This window comes from Odontomachus brunneus, unplaced genomic scaffold (genome assembly GCF_010583005.1).
Source record: "Odontomachus brunneus isolate Ranch 3 - 2012 unplaced genomic scaffold, Obru_v1 Obru_scaffold_066, whole genome shotgun sequence".
Classification (NCBI taxonomy): Eukaryota; Metazoa; Arthropoda; class Insecta; order Hymenoptera; family Formicidae; genus Odontomachus; species Odontomachus brunneus.
In genome coordinates, this window is record NW_022639516.1 from 134,951 (window position 1) to 159,650 (window position 24,700).

General features: G+C 41.1%; 1 protein-coding gene across 1 annotated transcript in view; it reads left to right on the forward strand.

Annotated features, from left to right (window-relative positions):
• Positions 1–24,700, forward strand: part of LOC116846680 (venom dipeptidyl peptidase 4-like) — a 156,239-nt gene that overhangs the window by 109,404 nt on the left and 22,135 nt on the right. Inside the window, exons 6-9 of the mRNA XM_032820844.1 lie at positions 3,951–4,150; positions 12,688–12,857; positions 17,081–17,320; positions 18,027–18,262. Coding sequence (XP_032676735.1) covers positions 3,951–4,150; positions 12,688–12,857; positions 17,081–17,320; positions 18,027–18,262 — 846 coding nt within the window. The remainder of the gene's footprint in view (positions 1–3,950; positions 4,151–12,687; positions 12,858–17,080; positions 17,321–18,026; positions 18,263–24,700) is intronic.

Here is a 24,700-nt window from a genome sequence, read left to right on the forward strand (position 1 = left end):
AGAGAGAGAGAGAGAGAGAGAGAGAGAGAGAGAGAGAGAGAGAGAGAGAGAATAGAGGCAAAGAAGGGAAGAGAGAGAGAGAGAGAGAGAGAGAGTAAATAAGCCGTGAGTTTCCTCGCTGTATATTCCGTACGAGGCGAGGCGAACCCTGTCCCGCCATAAACCCGGTTTGTACGCCGCATGAATACCGGCGTCTTTATTTATGGCTTTTCGGGAAGAAGTTCGCCGCGGGACGACGAGCTATCCAGCGACGACACGGCAGTCAAGTCGCGCGTACGCGCGCCGCTTTTCATCGATTTTCCGCGGCCGGTTGGCGCGGATAAAACGCCGCGGGTCATTTCGCGAATTCAGCCGGAAAGAGCTCGCTCCTCTTTTTCTTCCTTTCTTTTTTCCCTTTTCTTTTTTTTTTCTTTTTCACGCGGAGATATGGAAGCGATCGAGAGGGGTCGATGCAACAGCGGTCTGATTCTCTTTTTCGAGGAGAATTCGAGGGCACTCATTTCAATTTCGGAGCATCACACTCTAGAATGCAAGAATTTCAGTCTTTCGAAAACAACGATTTGAACGCGCGTTTTTCTACAGTAGAATTATGGTGATGCATTTACATTTTCGCTAATTTCAGAATTACACACGCGAATACACATACAATTTTAAAATTGTGAAATATAATTGCTGTAAACATGAAAAGTAAATAGTGCGCTTCTCTCTTTCACACGTGCATATGTAGTTACACAATCGCGATTTGTGTTTGCTTACTTCACCCGCTTCATCCTAGAAGCCATTGCGGAATCAATTTCAGAGTATACAATATGCTTTTGGCTTGTATCCGAACAGCTCCCGATTTTATTATACTTGCGATTTTACTGTAAAGCAGAAGCGCTCTCTCTCTCTCTCTCTCTCTCTCTCTCTCGCTTTTCTCCTCTCCATTCCTCTTAAACATTCCCTTTCTTTCTTTTTTCGAATATATGCATTAGCGTGTACGTAAGTATGTATGTATGTATGTATGCATGTATGTATGTATGTATGTATGTATGTATGTATGTATGTATGTATGCATGCATATGCACCTGGAAAACATATTTGAGAACATGTGCATTCGCGACCACATATTGCGGTGACATAAAATGAACGTTGCGTTTTTCACAGAGTTCGAAGTTCTTTTATCGATACAGATTGGAGTTTCCACGAGAGTAGGTTCTCGTAAAAAGTAGGGAACGCGCGGTTACAACATAGCAGATTGCGAGCGCAAAAGTATAATTTTACGTCGAGATCCTAAACGTGGGATCTCGTACGAGACTATGTACAACTGTGGTGTCGATATGGGGCACGATTTTATCATTTGTTTCCATTTTCAATAATGTATTTGCCGCGACTTGTTCTTACGCGGATCTATTCCGATAGTTTGCTGTACGCGGATGTGGACGTTGCGTAGTTGGCGATCTGCCACGCGAGAGTCTGGTCTGGATTTAGAACTCCTACTCGAAACGGATAAAACTTTTGCGCGGAATGACAGCAGGGCAAAACGACGATGACGAGCGTATAAAGATGACACATCAAGTCGTCCATTTTATTCCGACCGCGCCCTCCGCGGTACGTCTTATGCAAACTGTCGTAATTCCACCGGTGTAAAATATAATGCCCCGCGTTTCCCGAGAAACCGAAGCTGAAATTTCAGATAAATTCTTGCTACTTTAGCGATTGTTTCGCGGCCTTGTTCGCGTTATTGTTTGACCCTCTTTTATACTTTACCCAAGTAGAAAGAGCGATCTCTTCCTGGTCAGGAATTTTGATTACTGGCTAGTTTCTGGCCAATTTAAGCGACATTGCTTCGCCAGTAACTAGACGGTAAAACTGATCAGTCGGTGACCAATTTTTGATCAGTTTGTAACCCAACTTTTTTAGCACCAAATTTTGTCAAATATATTTGATAGTTAAATATTGGATAGTTTCTGTCCAATAAAAACTCTGAAAATACTGTTCAGTATTTTTGGGCCAGTTATTTGTCAGAAACTATACAAGAAAAATGGTAAAGAAATGCTGTGCATTTTCTGTCCAGCAAAAAATCAGAAATTACTGACGAATTTTTTTTAGATAGTTCCTGGCCAAAATAAAATAAAATATTATATTAAAGATGAAAAAAAATTATAAAAATTATAAAAATTTAATTTTAATAAAATTATTGTTTCGATACATATATAGTTAAATTATTTATAACTATTAATAAACTAAAAAAAAATAGATATTAATTAGAAACCGACAAAAAATGCTTATAAAATAGTCAAAAACTACATAATAACTAGTAAAAAACTGCTTAGAAACTGCTAATAAATAGATTAGATACTGATCAAAATCTAGTTAAAAACTGATCTGAAACTGTCTAGTTCAACTGTCCTTTTGACGAAGTGAGCGTCGACCAAACCAGTCAGTTTCTAGCCAAGAAAACTGACTAAAAACTAGCTAGTTACTAAAAATTCCTGGACAGTTACTGGTCAGAAACTGGATAAATTTCTACTCGGGTAGTTTTTATTGTTCAATGTTATACACACATTGTAAAATATTATGTTTTATTATTTAATATTTTTATTATTTAATATTAAATTAATATTTAAATTAAATTTTTTAAAGGAAATTTTTTCATATGCAAATTCATTCATTATTGAGATTATAATAGCTTTATCTACAATTACCATTTTTCCATGCCTAGTCAGTTTCTGAGCAGTACTGGCCAAAAAATATTGACCAATATTTTTCAAGTTTTTACTAGGCAAAAAAACTGCTCAACATTTGCTAACTATTTTTTTTCTAGCCATTTTTTAATTTTCTATTTTCTGTTCAGTTTCTGAATAGATACTATCCAATAAATTCTAGTCGGGAAAAGCTGGCCAATTTCTGACTGGTGACTAGTTTTTTCCGAAAATTTTTCCAGTATCTCGCGCATACCGTAATGTATTTATCGCAATTCCTCGCGCAACGAATATTTTTACTCCATTCCGTCCGATCATTTCATTGCCGGCTATAATTCTCTGTCATTGTTTAAGTTCCGAACCTTTGATGAAGAATTTGCGGCCCGTATTACGTTTCTCCATCGAAAGCCACGTAACAATACGGAGCTGTAGTTATACGAGACTACGTCTCCCCAGCTTGTCCAGCAGTTGCAAACTAGAACCCTGCCTAGAATCATACAGAGTTACAGCATTGTTCGGCTGAGACACAGTGACGTCATTGTTAGTCGCAACGATCGGTTACGAACACTAAACAATAACCACGTGGACGTGTTTCGACGTGCCGATATCTTCCTCTGTCTCGGTTTCGTAAACCGAGATTTCGGCACTGCCTATTCTGCGACGAATATATCCGATCGAAATTCCATCGACTTAGCGAAATCAGCTTGCGGAGGAATTATAAGTTCGCTAAGGACAGTTGCAACTTTCGAGTTTTCACATTTTCTCATTATTTTACGAGTGGTACACGCGACTTTCTTGAGGAAAAAAAATGGTAAGAAAGAAGACGTGTTTTGCAATAGCTCACAGAATGAGCGGCACATTAGTGAAATCAAGAGGTACAGAATAAACAAGGAATTTCTCTCGTCATTTTATCCCGTTACATCTCATATTTTCTTGTGTTTCTCCTCGTTTGTTAGATTGCGAGTAACAATGTTGTCTTTGCGCGGTTCCCCTGTCTTTCTGCTGTATAATTTCGCCATTAAAATAATTAGAATCGAAGGACATGCTATTTTGAAAACATCTTGCGATAAGAAACTCCTCGCTCTCGAGCGAAGGTAGACACAACATGAGAAGCAGGAAGCACGAGAACAGCGAGACGCGAAAACGCGAGGGAGATCGGCCTCAAGATAATAAGACACGCGCGAATAAAGATTATATAATAGCTAATGAAGAAGTAACTGTCTCGGTCCATTATATGAAGCACGCGATATGCTATTGTATTTGCAGGACGGAAACGATATTGGCAGAGAACGAATCGACGCCGTTGCAGCTCGCGAAATGGGCGCCACATGGCAACGCTCTGATCTACGTGCATCAGAATAATATCTACTATAGACCGGAGGCGGAGGTGGACAATGACTACCAAATAACCAACACGGGAGTGTATGGAAGCATCTATAACGGCGTGCCAGACTGGGTGTACGAGGGTGAGTAGTTTTTGCAGAGTTCTTTGGCGAGTATTCTTCATTTTCATTTCTTGCCAGGATTCTTTCTAACGAATTTCCCGTTCTCCTGCGTCCTCCTATCGTGTTCTCATGCATACATAGTATGTATATAAAATATTACAAATATTACAAATTATTACCTCAGAAAGTAACGGGTATTTTTTAACTTTTCATTTTTAATATCGTATATTTCGAATTCTATGATAAAAATAATTTGGTGAATGTTCCGTTCTCTCGTTCGCGATATTTTGCAAATATTCGAGAAAGAGTTCTCTACAACGACGGGATTATTGTAGTTTAATTTTTCTGAAAATGAAATGTGAAAGATATGAAAAGACTAAAGCGGGTTAAGGACGCAACTTTATCTCGTCAGCGTTTCACCTTTCGGCTCAAATTTCGCGGAAAGCCGATACATCGCGTGATCCACTTTTTGCGAGCTTTGTAGCCCGAATCCGGCTACAAAGACTACCACGATTTATCGTACTCATGCCGCACGGCGACGATTCAACAAGTCACGCAATATTTTTCATTTATCTCTTTGAACGCGATCTGTTTTCCGTGACCGTAAAAATATTTTATTTATCTTTTTATAAAACATCCGATTGAAACGAGACCGACATGCTACGAATACTGGGATATGATGTACGCGATTTGTCTAATGACTTTTTCGGCGAATATTTTCCGCTATGTGATTGAGAAACTCGCGCTGACAATTTCAGAAAATATTGCAAAAACAGGGAGACCTCAAAGAACTTTTTTTTGCGGTAATTGTATTCGCTAAAATCATTTTATCGCAATGATAATCAAAGAAAAAATCCTATGTAAGCCCACTTGTGACGGGGACCAAAAGGTCACACAACGCGACGATAGGACAGATCGAATTTATCGCCGTTGAATACTGACGAGAGACGACAAATGGCAATTGTGCGCGATGCACTATGACATTCTCTCTTTTTCTCTCTCTCTCTCTCTCTCTTTCTCTTGGTTTTTTGCTGCCTCTCTGTCCTCCCCACCAAATCCGTGCAAAAATGTCCGTGGCTGCGAAGAGAGCCGCGTTTAGTATCGCAAAATCGCGAATGACGGACGGATCAACGGCGCGTCCATATTTAAAGAGATAAACGCGGCAAATTGTCCGGATTCATAACGTCACGTTATTGGCAGACAGGCGGAGCAGCTGCTGCCATTGAAAAGCGACGAAAAAGCGGGGGCATGATTTAAAATGCAGAATCACGCCGCGCTTTTATATGTATATCGAACCGATCGCTCTCCGCAAAGCCAACGAGGTGTCCCCGCGCCGTCCTGGAGCTGGACGCTGATCGACGCGAGATCCGGCAGCCGTCAGTGTATTTATTCGCGCATTTCCGCGTATAATCATCGCGTCGAAATTTGTCAGCTTCGGGAATTTTTCAATCATCGACGTCCGGATTTTTATCGCGCCCTCGACAACGTCGCGTATAATCCGTCGATTTCCGATACAAGACTTTTTACAATGTACGTTACCCGCCTCTTCGTGTCTCGCTGTTCTCGTCTCTTTGAAAGCGTGATAAATTCGGAAGGCACGACAATGACAAGGGGGGAATCGTTATGTTTTTCAATATAAATGAATCTCTCTTTCGATGGATGGGCATGCACGCTTTCATCCGGTCCACGAGAAAGGAAGAAGCAACATCGACATCGTCCTTTATGCAAAATCATATTTAATACGCGTAATATGCGAATGCCACTGGCGCGCGTGCATGAGTTTAAATATTTTAAACCGATATCTACGGAGCGCGTCGTAATTTGTAATGCCTCGAAAACACTATCCGACATCCGTGTTTGTGAATACGTTTGTATGTGCTGTACGTATTCGTGACGCGCGAGTTAATCACAAACAGTCGACTACGCTATCGGGCATTAAATTCATTACGAATGGCGATGATTAATTAATACGATGATGCTAATTAATTAGTGAATTATCCACGCGCAGCGCGCATTAAAAGCTGCATTGTAGAAACGGAGTTTTGAATTGAACGAGGGTGGGAATGGAAATGAGGACCGCGCCGGAGGAGTGCGCAAATATTTTTTTTTCTTATAGAATCAAGCAATTATCACGTAATTAGCACATACACTGAGAGAAAAATTATCTTAAAATTAACAAAATATTTCCTTGGTGAGTGCCATTAATATATTTACTTAAATCTATATTCTCTTTACTTAAATCAAATATTGTTTACTTGATTTAAATAAACAATATTTGATTTAAGTAAAGAGAAGGTAGATTTAAGTAAATATGTTAATAGCACCCACCAAGGAAATATTTGTTGATTTTAAGATAATTTTTCTCTCAGTGTACAACGCTTCGCTCGTTAAACTTAGTTCACTCTTTCATCACCAATGGGATACATGTCCCAGGACATGTGTTTTCCTTACTATTAATAATAACCTTATTCAATCGAATAAACAACATTTCTGGCATTCAGAACATATCAGCCATTACTCAACTTTTTACCGTTGGAACGAAAAAAACTAAAAACCTAAAAACAACGAAACATCAGGGTCCCGGCACTATATTTTTGGCGTCAAACATAAAACGTTTACTTTTTTTCTAAAACTACATCATATTTATGTATTTAATGAAGTAAAAATTTAAAAAATTGTATTTTTAAGAAACCAAATAATTAGCGAAAAGGTTAAATAAAGATCGAAAACGGAATTTTAATTTTGCCCGGTTATTATTACTTTATAAATTTATATATTCGCAAATCAAGCATCAAATTTGTTCACAGTGCATTCTGAAACCTAGTAAGTTTAACATTTCAGTCAAAAATATTAAATTAAAACAAAAATTCGGCTTTGCTTACTTATATAAAGTCGCAGAACAAATTGTTTCCTCGAAATCTTATATTCTTATAGAGAAAAGAATAAATTCCCCTTTTTTTAGTACATTATAATGAACTTTCCTAAAATTTGTCATGAATCTGCTATCAAGAAAATTCTTTGTCAACTGTTACTTAAAAGAAAGAAAGTAAGCTCAGTAAACGCTTTTTTTAGCAGAGAAAGTAGAACGATATTTTTGTCTATGCACCGGCGGCGTTTTCGAAAGATAATTATTCTTTCTTGGGTGGTATTTAATGACGCGTCGTTCATCAGTTATTCTCGGGTAATTGATCGCGCGTCGGAAGAATTTGCAGTTATTATCATCGCCGTGAGAAATTGATTTGCCCGAGCGGCGGGCAACGCGAAATCATTCCGCCCCATGCACGGCGCGCACTCCGTCGTTCGCGATTTTACACAGTCGAACAGCCCCGAAAGAGTCGTCGATAAAGTGTCAAACCGCCGCTCGAGGCATGCCAAGAACTTTTCAACCTGTATTTTGTTCCCGTCAGCCGAAGGCTTCGCTGACGACATACTTTATCCGACCTGCTACCGTGCCTGCGGGATTTTCTCGAATTTTTGGTATATAAACTGACTTACGCGGGCCGGAAAGATTTTAGATTCGGAAAATTAATAAAATTAATAACTCGCATCACGGGGAAGTCTGTTTTCCGGAAAGAGAAATGCAACTTGAGATTCTCGGTCTCGCCAACATTAATAACACGCTCTCTTTTCTTATTCATCATTGTTTTGTAGATACTTTTTAGGATAGAAGACATACTGTTTTAGTTCTAATACGAGTTAAATATCGCGATAATATTAGTATCCATATTATATATATTGATATGGATTTAATTGCATTTTCTCGTTTTGTATCGAATACTTTTCCCGTCGCTCGTGTCATGTCTGGAAATTCACAATAATTAAACGCATCGAAAATATGATAAAGTTGGTTACGTAGAGCTGTTACGTTAAGACGTAGATGCTGATGACGATGTCGTATCTTACAGTTGTGGCGATACCGCAGTAAATTACACGCTAAATGAGTAAAAGCCGGGCTGCACGGGAAATTTGTGGAAGGTAGACCATGTGTCAAGCGCATTCCGTGCCGGCAGAAGATGGTGGATTAATTATTAAAGGTGTTTTGCCGCGGTGCAACGATCCAGTCTACCTCACTGCCGCGTTACTTGATCAATTACAACGCTTGTCTCTCCCGGTGGCTCTTTGCGCGAGTTACTATATCATAAATATAATTAATCGACATAAAATTTCCTGAGTCTTAGCGATCATGTGGAATTCATAATAATCGCACAGCGTGACACACACGGACACATCTGGACACATCCGACACATCTGGGACACATACGTACACATCCGAAACATATCCGGATACATTTGGAACACATCCGGCACACATCCGGACACATTTTATCTTAAATACAACAAACCAATATTCCATTTTGTTTTATTGCGTTCCATTCTACAGCAGCACATACTATAAAAATTGGCGGAATGATACTACAAAAATAAGTTTGTTGTTCGTAATGACTTCAACGTGCAGTCGTAATGACAAGTGCCAAACATCCTTTCTCAGAGTAAGATTATTTTATCGCGGCTTTTTCGCGTTCATTTGCCGGCTTAATATAGTTTAGATCTACGAGCGCAAAGGCGTGCGGCGCGAAATATTACGTACCTGCAGAATCGTCATTTAACCAGAAGATCTGGCGCCCGCTCGCTGCGACATTAATACATCCCGCGTAAGATGGAAATCCGTGCTTTCTACTTCTTTCAACAATGGCGGATGTGACATTAATAGAGCGGCGGGGATTTAGAGAAATCCTTTTCACCAAATCCCGGCTCGCTAATGGTACCGCCCCTTCACAGGATTCCGATTTCTGATCGGATTCTAAAATGTTTCCTTTCTCGACTGTCGCCGAGGGACGCGGAACGCGAGGATACTCCCACGATGGAAATGTCCTCGCATAGGATTTATATTCTCTGCGCGGAATATGCGTTACTGTTGCAAACCGTAAACACGACGGCGAAATGCAGCGGAGAGGTTTTACGTTTTCACCCTTCATAGTCGCAGCGCGCGTTATCTCGCTCGCATTTTCCCGCGACATGTTTGACAATCTCGATGGGAATGTCTCGATGGAAAGAGGGATTGTATGAGTTTCGCCATTTTTCTCGGAGTTTGCTTAACCCTTTCGAGCTAAAGTCATCAGTGCACAATACACAGCGCTGAACGGTGTATCCGTGCCGAATGTCACGTATCGCGTTGAGATCCCTAGCTGGCGAAGCGGTAATGTCGATGTCGGATTGCTCTACATGTTTAACTAATTAAACGTAAACTACTTGTTGCGTGTTTGGAAAACGACCGGGAGAGAATATCTCGTTTCTCCCGTCTTATTTTTGTACGTCTCTACAAGAAGAAAGAGTTACGTCGAAGCAATTGCCTCGCATGACGTGTTTCGCTTTGCACGTTGAAGCAGCACTAGAACGCGAACTGACAGAAACCACGCTGGCCGAGAGAATAACCCGAGTTTGCGTTGTTATACGTGATGTTATATTCAAAACGACCCAAAAATTGCACGACGAAACGTGAAGTAAATTTGCTGCCGACATAAATAATTGATCGTCGTCCTAACGGATTTATCGGACAAGTCTGTCACTCGGTGGAGCGAGCCTTTCATGCAGGTCCAAGTCTGTTTTTCTTCGCGTACCATTCAGATCCGACGGTTTCCTTATCCCATCGTCGGAACTAACACATACACATATAGTAACACACGCACATACAGTCCACCCACTCGGAATCTCACCCTCGGGATATTTTTCTCCCTCATCACGTCCAGCGAGCTGCGCAACGCAGCGTCGCGTCTTTGTGCACTTCCCCGCGTCGCGGCATTTCTTTTCCACTACCTTTCTCTCTCTCTCTCTCTTTCTCTCCTTCTCTTCTTTACACGACCTTTTCCCATTCTTTTCTCTTCCCTTCGTTCCTTTCTTCTCTTTCATGTTTGCCAGCGAGAGCTTTTTGCCTTTTCTCGCGATTCCTTCCCGTCTCGCAACGTTGCGAGCTGAATCTAGCTCGGTCTCAAAGGTCTCGCCGACATCCTCAAAATATGCTAACTTCTCCTATTTTCCTGACTTTATCTCTCAGGAATGGATTTTTGCACGTAAACACACACGAGACGTTAACTGAGCACCTAAAAAGTAAACGGTTTTTAGTCGCGTGTGAAGAGGAAAATAGGAATGCGAGAGATCGAAAAATTGTATTGTGATCTTATCAAGTTTTTCACCTTCTCGCGAAATTGATAATATTTAACAGACTTCGGGATATTTCGCGTTTCTAACGTACATCTTATATACGAGTAGCAATCAGATTGAATTTTGAAATGCATAGAAAGCGGGTTCTTTCCACAAACGCGGATCCTGCAGTTGCATCTATTCTTATTCTGTGGAAGTTTCTGCACTTTTGCTCCAATTTGATCGCTCTCTCGGCAATCTTCAAACTACCTTAAACTAATTTCCTGCGGTCTAGATCTGAATTAGGTTTTTCATAATCGCTTTCCTCTCCTTTTCTCGCAATATTCTCTGCGAATTGTCGTCTCTAGATGCTAGGATGCATCCCAGGATTAATCCACCACTGTCTCTTCCCTTCACCTGTTCTCTTTTCTCCTACTTTTGCGGATACTTTCCACTCTTTGCGACTCGAAAAGTAGATATTTACATCGTTCTGCCGCCCACGCGAGCCCCAGCCTCTTTTTCGAGAAGAAACGAAATAAAGAGTTTCCGCTCGGTTCTGCCGTAACTCGTCCGGCTCCTTTCCGACATTCCCCTGCACGTTCTATGAACTCGCACTTATTACATCAGCGATTTTCTCTCGAACCAGCGCAACGGCCTCCCTTTGTTGTCGAGCTCCTTATTTGCGAAGTGTGGAAAAAATGACATTAGCGCTGACTGGGCAGATCTTTTCCGAACGTTTGCACTTTGTTTATCGAGACGCGGCTGAACGGAGGGAAATTCACAGTGAGTGCTTCTTTCAGTTCTAACGTCGGCCAACTTTGTTGTCTAGCTTATTGCAGAGTGTACTCATTCCAATTTCAGTCCCGATCAAAGGGAGATGAAATTCGATTGGTAAAATAATGCTTTCTCGCGCCGTTTTTAATGTGAATAAAAACTTTATAGAAAAAAATTTGTAGAGGCTTTGTCTTTCTCTTCATGTTCTTAATATTTCTTTCCATCGAAAAGATTCACTTCATTTTACAACTACAATTGCAGAAGGTAAGCATGTAAGCATTCAAACAGAAGTTTAATTGTGTTAGTCTCTCGTGTTACACTTCATTTATGCCGCAATAATGGGAAAGCGGAAGTGCATCCACTTGTTTAGTCGGGCATCATAATTACGCAATACGCCGGATAATCTCGGGGCTGAACTTTCTTTGCTCGTGAAGTTTACGATGGGGAGAGCTTGATTACGATTGCTCGCTTCCTCGTTCTGAGGAATTGTCCGGTCTCTCTGCGAGTTCTTTAATCGGATGCTTAGCGCGAAATTAACATTGGAATGACAATAGCGCCGACATTCGTAGAAATCAGCTAGTAGCGAAAAAAGACACGAACAGATATCTACTTTAAGACATTACAAACAACCAATTATTATACAAGAATGGAAGAGAATTATTAAAAAAATTATTATTTAGTTAATTTGTGATGTGCAGTGAAATGAAAACAATTTTTTACAACATATAGAAATGATTAGATAATCGTGTTTTTTCGCGTAATTTTATATTCATTTTATTTACGCAGTATGAGAAACAATTATATAAAATTATTATTTCTCTATCCATTTTATTTTATTATTTATTATTATTATAATTTAGTACTCAGTATAACGTGTTTAATATTTTTCACATGCGGTTGGTCTTCAACATGTAAGCTTTTCAAAGTTTTGAAGTCACTATCACATACTAATGCTCTTGAGTGGGAATATTATTATGTGAAGCACTCCACGAAGAAAAGTACAAGGGTGATGATATCAGACAGAAGTCTCATCTTTTCTTGTTTACGCTTTATTTATCATCGCACAACAGGGGAACGGGATAAAACGCCGAGTGGTGATACACCTTAGGCGTCCGGTGCACTCTATAATTATACCGGGTGGAATGCCCGCAATGAACTTTGCTTGTGAATTTTACGAGGACGAAACAGTCGTCGCAATTTCTCGCTTCGTCGTTAACGCAACGACGTCGCAGAATGCAGCTAAAGCTTGTGAAAAATACGGCGCTACTGTAAAAGTAGCGCCGACAAAAAAATACACGGGACATCTACAATAATTACCCCGTCGTGTTTTTGTCATTGATTTTACATATAAAAATAAATTTAATATATATTTATGTATAAAATTTGTATATATAAATTTACATACATAAATTAAATATAAAATTAAATACAATTAAATACAATTAAAATTCAAACATATTATAAATTATTAAAAAAATTATTATTAAAAAAATATATATTTATATTAAAGCGGCAAGATGGGAAAGAGAAAGTTAAATGGTTACTGTGTATGTATATATGTGTGATGCGTGACTATGTAACATGATGTGTATTTATATAACATATTAACCGCGCAATTAATTTCTCGTGTACTTATTTTGTTGCAGAGGAAGTATTCAACTCGAATGCGGCGCTTTGGTTTTCTCCAAGCGGCAATAAATTGGCCTTCGGCTATTTCGATGACTCGAGCACTCCTATTATGACCATACCGTTTTACGGATTCCCCGGGAGCTTGAGCTTCCAATACACTTCGCCAATACCGATTCACTACCCTAAGGTAAGTACATACTTCCACAGTATTTCATTCTGTTCTCTTTAATGTGCCCGATCAAAGAAACTTTCTATGCGATTTACACCTGAAAGTTCTGAAATATCAAATCGTTAAATCACGAGGTTTTGTGGGTACTTTTCAGTTTCTTTTAGTAGTATTATTATAGCATTTTATATAAATATTACGGACGAATATAGAGATGCTTTAGATTCTTCTATCGTAATATCTTTATATTTTCCATAAATATATTTTGCGTCGCTTGCGCTTGTCACTAATTTCGTATTTTTCATGCTCGCTATTTTAATTAGTTGTTCTCTCGTTTACGCATCTACGGGAAATGAGATTCCTAGGGAGGAAAACATAATGTCACTTTAAAAGGCAGCATTCCTAAACGTTAGACGCTCTCAGAAACGTCTCTTTCACTTTGTGTCCTCGCGAACCTCTGCGTCGCGCGACCGTCCGAGATATGAAAAGCCATCTAACCGAAAGTTTACATCCTGAAAAGAGGAGAGCAGTGTGAACGTGACACCTCTGCATTTTTCAATGCCGTTTTATGACTCGCGATTAACGTCGCCGCGAAAAAATGGTGCAGCATAGAGGAATATTCATCGTCGGATCGACTTGTAAACGATATCTTTGTTTTCTCAATCAATCAAGATAGTCACAATTTTAGATACATAATGCAATGTGTAAATTTTAATTTGCGTAATATTTAGCAATTTTTGTACATTGCCTTCTCTCTGCACAATTTCGCAAAACAAATTAATTTCTTACAACCAGAAAAATCTTTCATTTTTTCTGATTTTTTAAATTGTACTTTACTTATCAAAAACAATTAGTGATATATTAATTTAAGTCAAAGTTTTACGATTTTTGTAAAATATTTTCCGCTTTATCTTTTCTATTGCAATAACCTGATTATGCTAATTGATTTTCATTTTCAAAAAAAAAACGACTACATGCTTATCAGAAGCACAGAAGCCTTAGTTTTCCAACAGTCTCAATTTGAAGTCTCTATGACTTTTACAAGTGAAAAAATTGACGTTTTTTTTGTTTTTAAATTGAATTGGCTTTATATGCATCAAAAATAGGAAACGAATGTTTTGCGACATCACCACTTCAAGTCAGAGTTTCGCGATTTCCATCGTAGAACAATTCCCGCTTCAAATTGAAAATGATTCTCACCCATCGCGATAGTCTAATTGTGCTGATTGATCTTCATTTCCAAGAAAAACTATTGTACGCTTATCAGAAGCGCGGGAGTCTTATCTTTCCAATGGTCCTTGGTTCAAGTCTCTACGATCTCTACAAGCGAAGAAATAGACGGCTATATTGAACGGCGTGTTCGATCGCGCTTGGCCATATCGGAGCGAGGTCAGCGGCACTACCCTTTCCTAACGGCACTGCCCTTTCCTAACGGTGTTTTGCGTAAACATTAGCAAGTCCCGCATTCCAGCGCATCCCGTTACGCGACTATCTCGGGCCTACCCCCACTACGCGCTGCGTCAGATGGCCGACCACGTGTTCCATCGAACCCCTCCGCGTCACGTGCTGTGGACGCGCGACAACTGACGCTACCTAGCGACAGCTTTCGTTATTACTGAGCGCGACAGCGCCGAGAAACTTTGAAGTGCCGTGAGCAGGACGACGCAGAGGAGACGTAATCGAGGAAACAACAATAATCTTGACGTGCGATCCTGCTCGTTCTTGTGCGGGTCTTTGATCGCCGATTTGGAGAACGATCGCGCGGTGAAACGTTACAATAAATTCAAGGAATCCCGACACGGCGCATTCTTTCTCATTCGCGATGGAATCGCGCAGAGGTTAAGGTTAGTCTGCGTTCTTGCAATATCGGTTGCAAGCGATTCCGTTGCTCATCTCCAGGAAACATAAAGCAATAGCGTAGCCAGGGGAGGGGCTAAAGGGGCTATAGCCCTCCTGAAATTAATTTTATGGGTTACGCTAAGTGTGAGAAAATTTTTTCCGAATGACCTTGTTTTAGCTTGTCAAAAATAAAAAGTACAGTCCTCCCCGAAACTTTTTTCTGGCTACGCGACTGACATAAAGTATCATCCATATTATAATGTCAGCTCAATAATATGAAATATTATGTAACTGCTTTGTTATATAACAAAGTAACAGTTACGTAATATACTATGATTGAGCTGACATTGTAACATCGATGATACTCTGTGTTTATTGGGTTGCGATAATTTTCAAACGTCTTCGCAAAAGTTCACTCGACTTTCCAACTCTTACGATACTTGTCTAGCTTTGCGACAGCTAATTGAGTGTTTTTGACGACACGTTGTTTGAGTACGTATACACTTTGCATATAATTCTAAAATATCTCGTGGCGCAATCGCTTGAAATCGCAATGGCGATTGTGTACACTCTTATTCGGAGCTTACGTACGAATTGATTTCTTTCCCGGTGCACGATGGAATTCCAAGTTTGACGTGCAGCTTTATTCCATTTTATTCCATTGCCATCTGAGAGAAGCGATTCTGTAAGTACATAAACTCGTAGCCATGGATGGATTAAAGTCACCGGTTTCATTCATTCCGCTCGATGCGCAAACCGCTATTCTGTCATTTCCCCGGAGAAACGCATTAATGCACATTCATCTAGATTTCTTCCATCCGAGACCTCATTGCATTTTGCCTCGAGTATTTTGACAGAACGTAAAGATTTTGTTTATTTTTATTGAATATCGTGACAAACGAAATCGTATAAATATTCATTTTGAATAAAGGGATATTTTTGGATATTACAATGTAATATCTAAAAAACCTTTCCCCCAAATATTTGTTTCCGGAAAGTTTCATATTGTTAAAGTTATAATATAAACGCAAATGATCAAAGAATTTAAATAATTTTAAATAAGGTAGTCTTATAAGATTTAAAAGTAGACATAGTCTACGTAGTAGCAAATTTATCATTTCGAGAATATTACGTTAAAGACACTAAATACGCGAAATTAATATTTGTTATAGTAAAAATTGTATGTATTTCCTCATATAAACATTAGCAATTCCTCTTTAATTGTGACGGATGGTAGATTATAAATTCATAAACTCATTTAATTCCCTTGAATTCATGTAAAATCGATATTTTGCGTACAATTAGCTGAAGCGATTTCAAAATAAGCAGGATTATAATTATTACTTCACTATGACTGTGTGAATTGTATCAGTACGATATTAATTAAAATTTTTGTATACGAGAATCTTGTTCCTTGAATTAAATTGCATAAATGAAATTTACTTTATCGCGCTCCGTACTATTTATCACATAATGAAGTTTTCGTGTTTCCCAGTCATGAACGTTGCTTGTCGGTTGCTTGGCAGAAAGTTCGGGCGGGAATAAGCAAATTCAGTAATTTACTGAAAAGTGATCAGAAATTATCCTTAAGTCGCGGACAAACGGCTGAGCGGAGCCAATTGAATCCAACGGCGTCGCGTTACTTTTTCGCGAAGCAAGTGTCACTTTACGTTCGGCGAATTAATATTAATAGAATATTGCCAAGTCAGACGAACGAATAAACACTGCAAACGGCAATCATGGCGTCTCGTGTCTCGAGATTAAACAAGATTGTCATTAAAACTTTTGCTGTTGGGACGACGAGATTTCAGTGCACTTAAAGTTATCAGTAAAGGAACAGCCATGGCGGGACGCAGAATCGAAGATTTATGTTTCCAATTTCATTAAAACATTTCCCCGCGCAAACAGGCTTGCAAACAAGAACTTTACGCACTCCCCAGGAAAACTGCATTTCTCACGTAAATATATACGCGATGTAATATACACAGAAACTTGTCCTTTGCATCTCTCGCTCTCACTAGCAAACTATTGTGTTAGTTTCACGTTTCCCATTCGCGGAGACGGATTAAATATTATGGAAGAATCAATTCGACAGAGCGGAAGAATTCCAATTCCTCGTGCACTCGATCCTAAGTCAGTCACGAAGAATCTTCCATTGAGATTAAGAACGAAGGGATTACGGGCCGCTCGCTGTATTGATGTACGATACCATTATCCCCTCCCTCATCATGGTTTTTCTTTTTCTTTTTCTTTTGCCGATAAAGGCTTTACTGATAAAAGGAGAAAAAGCAAAACCTCTCTTCCTCTCTCTATACGTCCACCTTGCCGCTGTTCTCCAATAACCATCGTCGTCGCTCGCATCAACGTCGCTGTAGCTCATGAGAGATCCGTCTCCTTTGTTTCAGAGCGGCACGACGAATCCAACTGTGAAGCTGTTCTGCGTCGACCTGGACATGGTGATGCAAGGCAACGTGACCTTGGTGGAGATCGAGCATCCGCCGGAGCTGACCAGCGCCGAGAGGATCCTGTCGGCCGTGAACTTCCCCACGGACGAGCTCGTTTACGCAACTTGGATGAACCGGGTGCAGAACAGGGCGTATTTCCAGCTCTGTAACGTCGACAACCTGCTGCCAAATTGCACGACAGTAGGTACTTCCTCATCCCTCGCGGAAGCAATTCACCGCCCCTCTGGCTCTCGATGGCAGTCTCGTTTGATAGTCCGCTTCGCTTCGCGACGGGACTCCGTCGTCCTTGCGAGCTCGCGCGGATCTTAATTTAGGCGGCCGCTCCTTCAGTCGGGCAATAGTATTTTAATTAGCGCGCACTTGCCGACGGCTGGCTAATTCGCAGTTCCGCGAGAGTCGGTCTCCCCTTTCTCATAACTGTTTCTTACGAAATTTCGCCGCGTTGCACGAATTTCCAAGTATCGGAGGATTTCACGCACGACGGAATTATGTAAAATTAATCTCCGCTTGTCAGGAACGTGGAATTAACATCGCGCGAAGCGGCACTCTTGCGAGATATTTTGCATGTCGGCCATGTGAGTCTTGCTATATCAAAAGAATATTCACAAAGGAAGTGAAAATAACATTATGCGTCCAATAAGAGACTGTAATTATAGAACTTTTGACTGCGTGTATGCTTTTTTCGAAACCGTCAAAGAGAAAGCGCTCAAACATTTTTCTTTTCTCCGATGCCTTTATTAACTCCGTAATTTTACTTGTGTACGAATATTCGCAAAAAATGAGACGCCAACGGCAAGGGAATTTTAATTATAAAAAAGCATGTGCTGTTTCACTAAATACGTCGGAGAATGCAATTTACTGACGAAAGAATGCTCGTTGTCACTAGGCGCTCTCGTACAGCGAGAAAAATGGCTGGGTGGAGCAGTTCGAAGCGCCTGTCTTCGGCGACAACGGCACGTCGTTTATCCTGATATTGCCGCAAAGACAAAAGGACAGCAGCGATTGGAGACACGTTGTGCTGGTTACGAATGCGACCAGCGACAATCCGACCACCACCGCACTCACATCTGGCTATTTCGTCGTGACGGAGATAGTCACGTGGGACAAGGAGGACTCGTATCTGTGAGTACAAAAGCAATTATTGTGTGTACGTGGAAGAAGGCAGAGCGAAATAATCATAAATAACATTTGACAAACGTAGCGGATGCTTATTTTTCCTGAGCTGTTGTAAAAAAAGGTCGATAAGAGACATATCTATCAATTAAGTGAAAAGAGGACAACGAAAATTATTCATTATTTGATGCGATATTTAAAATTGAATCAACTTCTCACGGTATTTTCGCTACCTTTGACCCGTATCAGCTTAAAGTGTATGTTTCAAGCATTTCTTTTCGTCGTAATTGATTTATTTGATGGTGTGAAGAAAATGCCGCGCGCGATGCGGCCTTTTCTTGGTCAAATATACGTTTAGAAATCGGCACCCTTGAATCAGGTCAGGTCAATACCTGTCATTAATTAAATGGAAATCTGTATAAACGACGTAATTATACGAAACTCAAGCGGGGAGGCTGTCTGCTCTTTCAAGAAGCCAAATCAGTCCAATTACTTAAAACTTCTACGTCGGTAATCTACGGACGATCGAGCCAAATAGATTACGTTTTCACTTCTCCCGTAACTTCCCGACAATCTCAGCTTCTTTCTAGCAACTACGAATCAGGATCGGCCGAATTTGCTATCGATGGATAATTCAATGGAACAGACAGATAATTTAATCAGTGACATACGTCGATGATTTATTCATCGCCTGGGCTTTTAATTATAGGACGGTGTGCGCATACATTTATCGAAATTAGCATAGGCAGCCCTCTAATCAAAGTTTAATTGTGCACTCAGAGTTCCCAGCTAAATTCATTCGCATTTATTTATTTATCCGCGTAATGCACCGTGAAAGAGTGCGCGTGCACGTTTTTAGAGTTTCTCCTTCCGGGAAAGAAGATAGACTTTTTTCGTTGCGATACGCTTCCGCCTCTCTGCCGGACAGAGAGCGGTTGTCACGTGCATATGCACGGCCCGCATCACGAGTCCTCGAGTACAAGAGACTGCGCTCGTTCCCCAGAGCCGCTCATCTCGGCCGATGACGTTCGGGACGATACCGACCGCGCGAAATGGCTCGGAAGTAATTTACGAAGTGAAAGCAGAACTCGCGACGGTGCGGAGCTGGAAAGTTGCGTGATGTCGTGGCGGCTTCGGGACCAGAGGGGGCGGGTTGACCCCGCCTCGCAAGAAGCGGCCGACTTAATTGCGCGTTCATAAATTAAACGAGATCCCGGGGCCAGGAGGAGCGGGCGGCGAGCGTGGCCGCCGTCTCGTCGCGCGAATTCGCGCTTTTTCCGCGTCTCGAAATCCATCGGTCGATTAACGCTCGATGGAAGTGGCCGACGGGAATCGAATTACCGGCAGATCGCGCGATCAGAAGTTGGTACGGCGTCGTCATTGACGACGACTTATCGCCGTACGTCCTCTCGAGACGTCGCCGGGAAAGAACATCGGAAGATCCACTCCATCTTGCAGACAGATTGCTTCCATCGGGCGTTAATGATGTCGCTTAAAGTTTCGTCGCTTCGGCGTCTCGTTGCGCCGAAAGATAACCGAAATCCAAAGTGATGCGCGGTCGAAGCCAGGGGGATATCGAGAACAAGTTTCAGTCGCGACCTAAGAACGTGTAGAACTTCGTTTCTGATAAGATAACATTTTCCCACTTAAATTTTAAGCCAATTGCGTCACAAAAAAAAAACTCGAATCACGAATAGGGCGTAAAACGTTGAAGGAGACCGCAGAAGTCTTCGGCACGTTTCGGTACTTCGTGAAATATTATGATACTCCCGCGGATTGATTTATCGCGCTATGCGTGCGAGCACATAGTGACGGCTCCTATATCGGTTTGGCGTGACGAAGCACCAGAGAAAAAAGTCACTTTTTCACGTTACATTATATGAAATTTAATGGTTATATCAAGAAACGTTGTTATCACACGTAAAATTTAGGATCGCCGCTTGCACACAGCTGCCTAGTGAATTTAACTAAGTCGTTTCGCTCGGCGCGTTGTTCTTGTTGTATGCGCAAGATTGCGGACATGAACGAGCGCAGACTGTATTCCGGTAACGCGCATGAATTAATCATTGGAACGGTGTAAACAGAGGCGACGTTCAAGAGTTATTCAGTGGCGTTGCGTTTGCGGCTTGTGCGGACGACATAACGCGTTACGCTAATCAATGCGCGGAATTCGCAATACGAGCAAATTTACATATTCGAACGTGTCGATATGCACACGCATACACACACACATACATACATATATATATATATATATATATATATATATATTTGTATTTAGATATGTACATATATATATATATATATATATATATATATATTTATATTTATATTTATATGCGGATGTATGTGTTCATATCATCCAGCATGCATTGCATATCGCCAGACTCGAACAATTAATATTCAAATAATTAATATTATTCTCTCGAGCGTACATTTCGTTCAGCGATCGTGGCCTTATTTGCACGAATATTCTCCCGCGCGCGTCGCTTTTGATATTCAAAAAGTCTCTACTATTCTGAAACGTGATAATGTTGAAGAGAGTTTGTGTCAGTGAACGAAATATTTATCAATTAATCGCACTTGTCACGACTGAATTTACCGCATATTGCACGTGGCTTTGTTCGTCTCTTTCGCGTGACTTAACATTATTATATTTCCTTAAGGGGATGCTGAAGCTGAAAACTTTACCGACAGAACTCTGACATTTTTCTGCAAAGTTTATGTATTGGTTACACAGAATTACAAATGCTTTTACGCAATGGAAGTACGTGCAAAAATAAATAGGAGCATTGCTCGATATGTGACAAAAACAAACAAAAAAATTTTAATGTAAAATCTCAAGCTGTCAGCATAATATTTGTCAATCCAAAAGCTCCGTAGCTTGTACATACCGAAAGTGTGGATGCTCCAAACAGAAAAATTTTGAAAAACATTGCTGTATCTTCGCATCTGCATTTGGAAGCTTAAAAATATCGAAAAAGTTTGCAGAAAGATTTCTAAACATATATGGTTAGATTTCCCGTTGAATATGGTAAAACAAAGCAACACACTTTCATGTATGTTCTGTATATACAAGAAATACGAAAAGGATAGCGTGATTATGTTAGTGACGATCGTCTCTGCATTATCGACATTGTTCGAGTTCGTCATCGACTCCAGCATCCCTTTAGCCCAATAGAAATTCGTGTCCCGAATCGAAATCCTGGTCCTATGTTAAACCTTGAATTCTACAGTGCAGTAGGAGCTAAGTTGGCAAAATAGGTTAATTTTAATGATACAATTTGCTCCTACTTTGACCGATGTCCGAAATTTTCCTTTTTACTTTTTTAGCGTCAAAATAGGTTGTATCATAAGCTTTAGAATATCAAAATAGGTGTTGAATGGAATAGTAGGGCTAAAAGTAAGGTCAAAATTTTGATTTGGGATATCCTTTATCAAGTCAAGTGTCTTAAAAATTTGACGTTCTCCTGAGAAACGCCCCTGCCGAATTAGTCTGTATAAGATCAAACACGGAATATCTCTCTTGGACGGTCCGCTAGCATAGAGGCATTCACCGCAAACATAGGGGGCGTGCGTGCGTGGAGAGAATGCGATATTCGTGAACTGTTTCCGAAAGCCGAGGTGGCAAGCAGATGGGAACGTGTCAGCGTGTCAGTGCAGCGCCGGAGATAAACAGCGGCCGGTTACGCCCTTATTATTCTGCTCGACGCGTCGCATACCTAACCTTGAACTCGGCGACGTATCACGCAGGATACGTCCCCGTTTCTCGCAGTGTGCGGTTCTCCTCCTCCTCTCCGCAATTTAAATAGCTTCTTCACTTGCGAGCACCCGCGTAAATTATGTCTTTGTATCTCCGTCGATTTATCATCGCGTCTATTCACCGTGTTTTACATATAAATATCTACACAGTCCCCTCCCCCGAAGGGCTCACGTGACGGGAGGAGAATTTAACAGAGCCTGTCCGCGCGTTCCGCGGTGTCGCATTTAATTTCACGTTTCCTCCATTTTCCACGTTTGACGCTTGTCCATTTATCTAATTTATCATGCCAGCGTGTGTCGGCCGAGTTCGTGCCACGTGTCGCTTTAATTTAGTCACGGAAAAATAACAGCGCGAGACGCGAGTATGTCTGCGTGTAAGCGCTCGTGCGCGTTCCTCGGTGTATTTAATCCTTTTTCAATTTTTTTGCCGCAGCTACGCCGAGAGAAAAAATATATCTAAGTAATTAAAAAATTTCCCCCCGGTGAGAAGAGATGGGTACTAATAACGTATATATGCTTACTTATATACCAAGAGAAAATATTCCTCAAATAAGAGAATGTACCTCAAAAAAGCAACTTGTTCCATTTAGATAAAAGGAGTTGGATTTCAGTAAATACGCTCACTAAAATAAACACTTATTACTTTTTTCTGCCAACGTAGAATTATGGGATGAGTGTGAGTGGCGAGAGGGAAAGGAATGAAGCTCATATGCGTTGCCCGATAAGATTGTCCTCTCGTCATAGCGCGCCTTGCCGACGTCCGAATTCTTCTCGCACTCGCGATTTCAATCTCAACTTTTATAAACTTCTTAACGCTCTTACTATGCTAAGACGCGGCCGCTTCCATCCGGCTTGCGCTATTTAAGATTTAGAATAAACCGCTCAAAAGTTTGGCGTTATTTCTCTGACAGATTGAACGCGACCCCTCGCGCGGGCGCGTGCTCGCGCTCGCCACCCTAACGATTTCGCGAGAAGAGAGTATCTCGGCTTAATCCTCGAAGCGCCGAGCTTTCCCACCCTCCGGGCAGAAGTTCAAGGGGTTATCATACGAAAGAAATCGCGCCGTGCGGTTGTGTCACATCACGATCGCGTCTGTTTCGCGAAGCGCCGCAACGGAGATCGATAGCGTCGTATTTCGCCTCGACGTGACTCTTAACCCTGGAAGAGTCTGACTAAACATGAGTATTTGCCCAGACCAACTTTCCAAACGTTGCCGTTTTTGAAGTCATGTTTGTTCATTATATTGTTCAATAGCTTTTTTCAACTCTATTGAATCAGAAACATTAATGGATTTATATTTTTCCTATTTTCTACACAGATTTAGAAAAAAAATTGAAATTTTGATGAATTTTGCGGAAGTTGCGAGTAAATAAAGACACACTTCGACGAGTGAAATCTATAGGGTTCACCGCGTACCTTTTTGATGTTCAGTGTTCTAAAGTCAATAAATGATCGCGATATTTAACGTATAAATTTGCGACGAAACAACAAACGCTATCGGCGATGTCGGGACACTCCGACAAACATAAGACAAACGTGGCTCGTGTCACGATGGAAATCAACAGCGCGCGCATTTCCGCTCGAACAACGTCCACTCGACAACGTCCACTTAACGTCCCGGTCGTCTTTGCGCGGGTCGTTCGACGTTCTCGCGCGGCGATATTCAATCATAGTGTTTTTCAGTCAATTTAAGCCATCATCATCGACGAAACGTCGCCGTTTGTGCGAGCCTGTCGCTCGCTCCGCTCGACGACAAATCACAAACGCGACGTAGCGCACAAAAGGGACGTCGTCCGCGAGCGGCCCTTCCTATCTCGCCAGTGGAACTGTCGAACGGACCGGCAAATATTATCGGAGCTCTCCAAGAAAACTCGCCGGCCATTTCGTGTCGGGCGTTTCTAGGCCGCGCTATGTCCAATTGCAGGCGGTATATAACGTAAACGAGCGATCGTTACGTGTACGGACACACGGGGGCAGGCCAGCCGGTGGCGGTGGGTAATGGTTTCATGAAAGAATCCGCGAAATGTCCATCAGTTTGCGGCGAGCGCGGTGGCGCGGGGATAACCGAGCTCCCGACCCCAACCCCCAATACCATCCGAGGCAATAACGATACTAGCTACTTTATCGAAAGAATTTCTGATACCCACATCTATAACGTGGATTGTTCTGACAATAACCGGCGGGGCGACGTTGGCCGCGCGTCGCTTTGTTAAAACCACGGTGCAGCCCCGCTGCCGCTCGTCGATGCTCCATTTTCGGAACTAATGGGAAGGATAATGCAGAATTAATTCGCGCGTGGGAGCGAGAGACCGCGAGAATCGGCAGAATCGAGAACGCGACATTGCGCGACTGTCTCGCGACTGCTCTCGTATTTCTCAAATTTTTTTAGTCAAAGATTTGGCGCGATTTTAATGGGTGAATAAGATGGTGAATAAGATGATATCTGTTTAATCACGAGACTCCCTGTCAATCTTGAGAGAATTTTGATAGGAAGTCTCATGGTCAAAATTAATGGCCGCCATCTTACTTACCTGTTGAAACCAAGTAATTTTTGTTCAAAACATTTTTTCCTAAAACGTATTCTTTGTAAAATGTTTTATAGTTTTATCAAAATAGGGCACCTCGGTTATAGAAGCTGAAGTAGATTTCTAATTTTTTTATCACCTTTTGTAATTTTTTGTGATA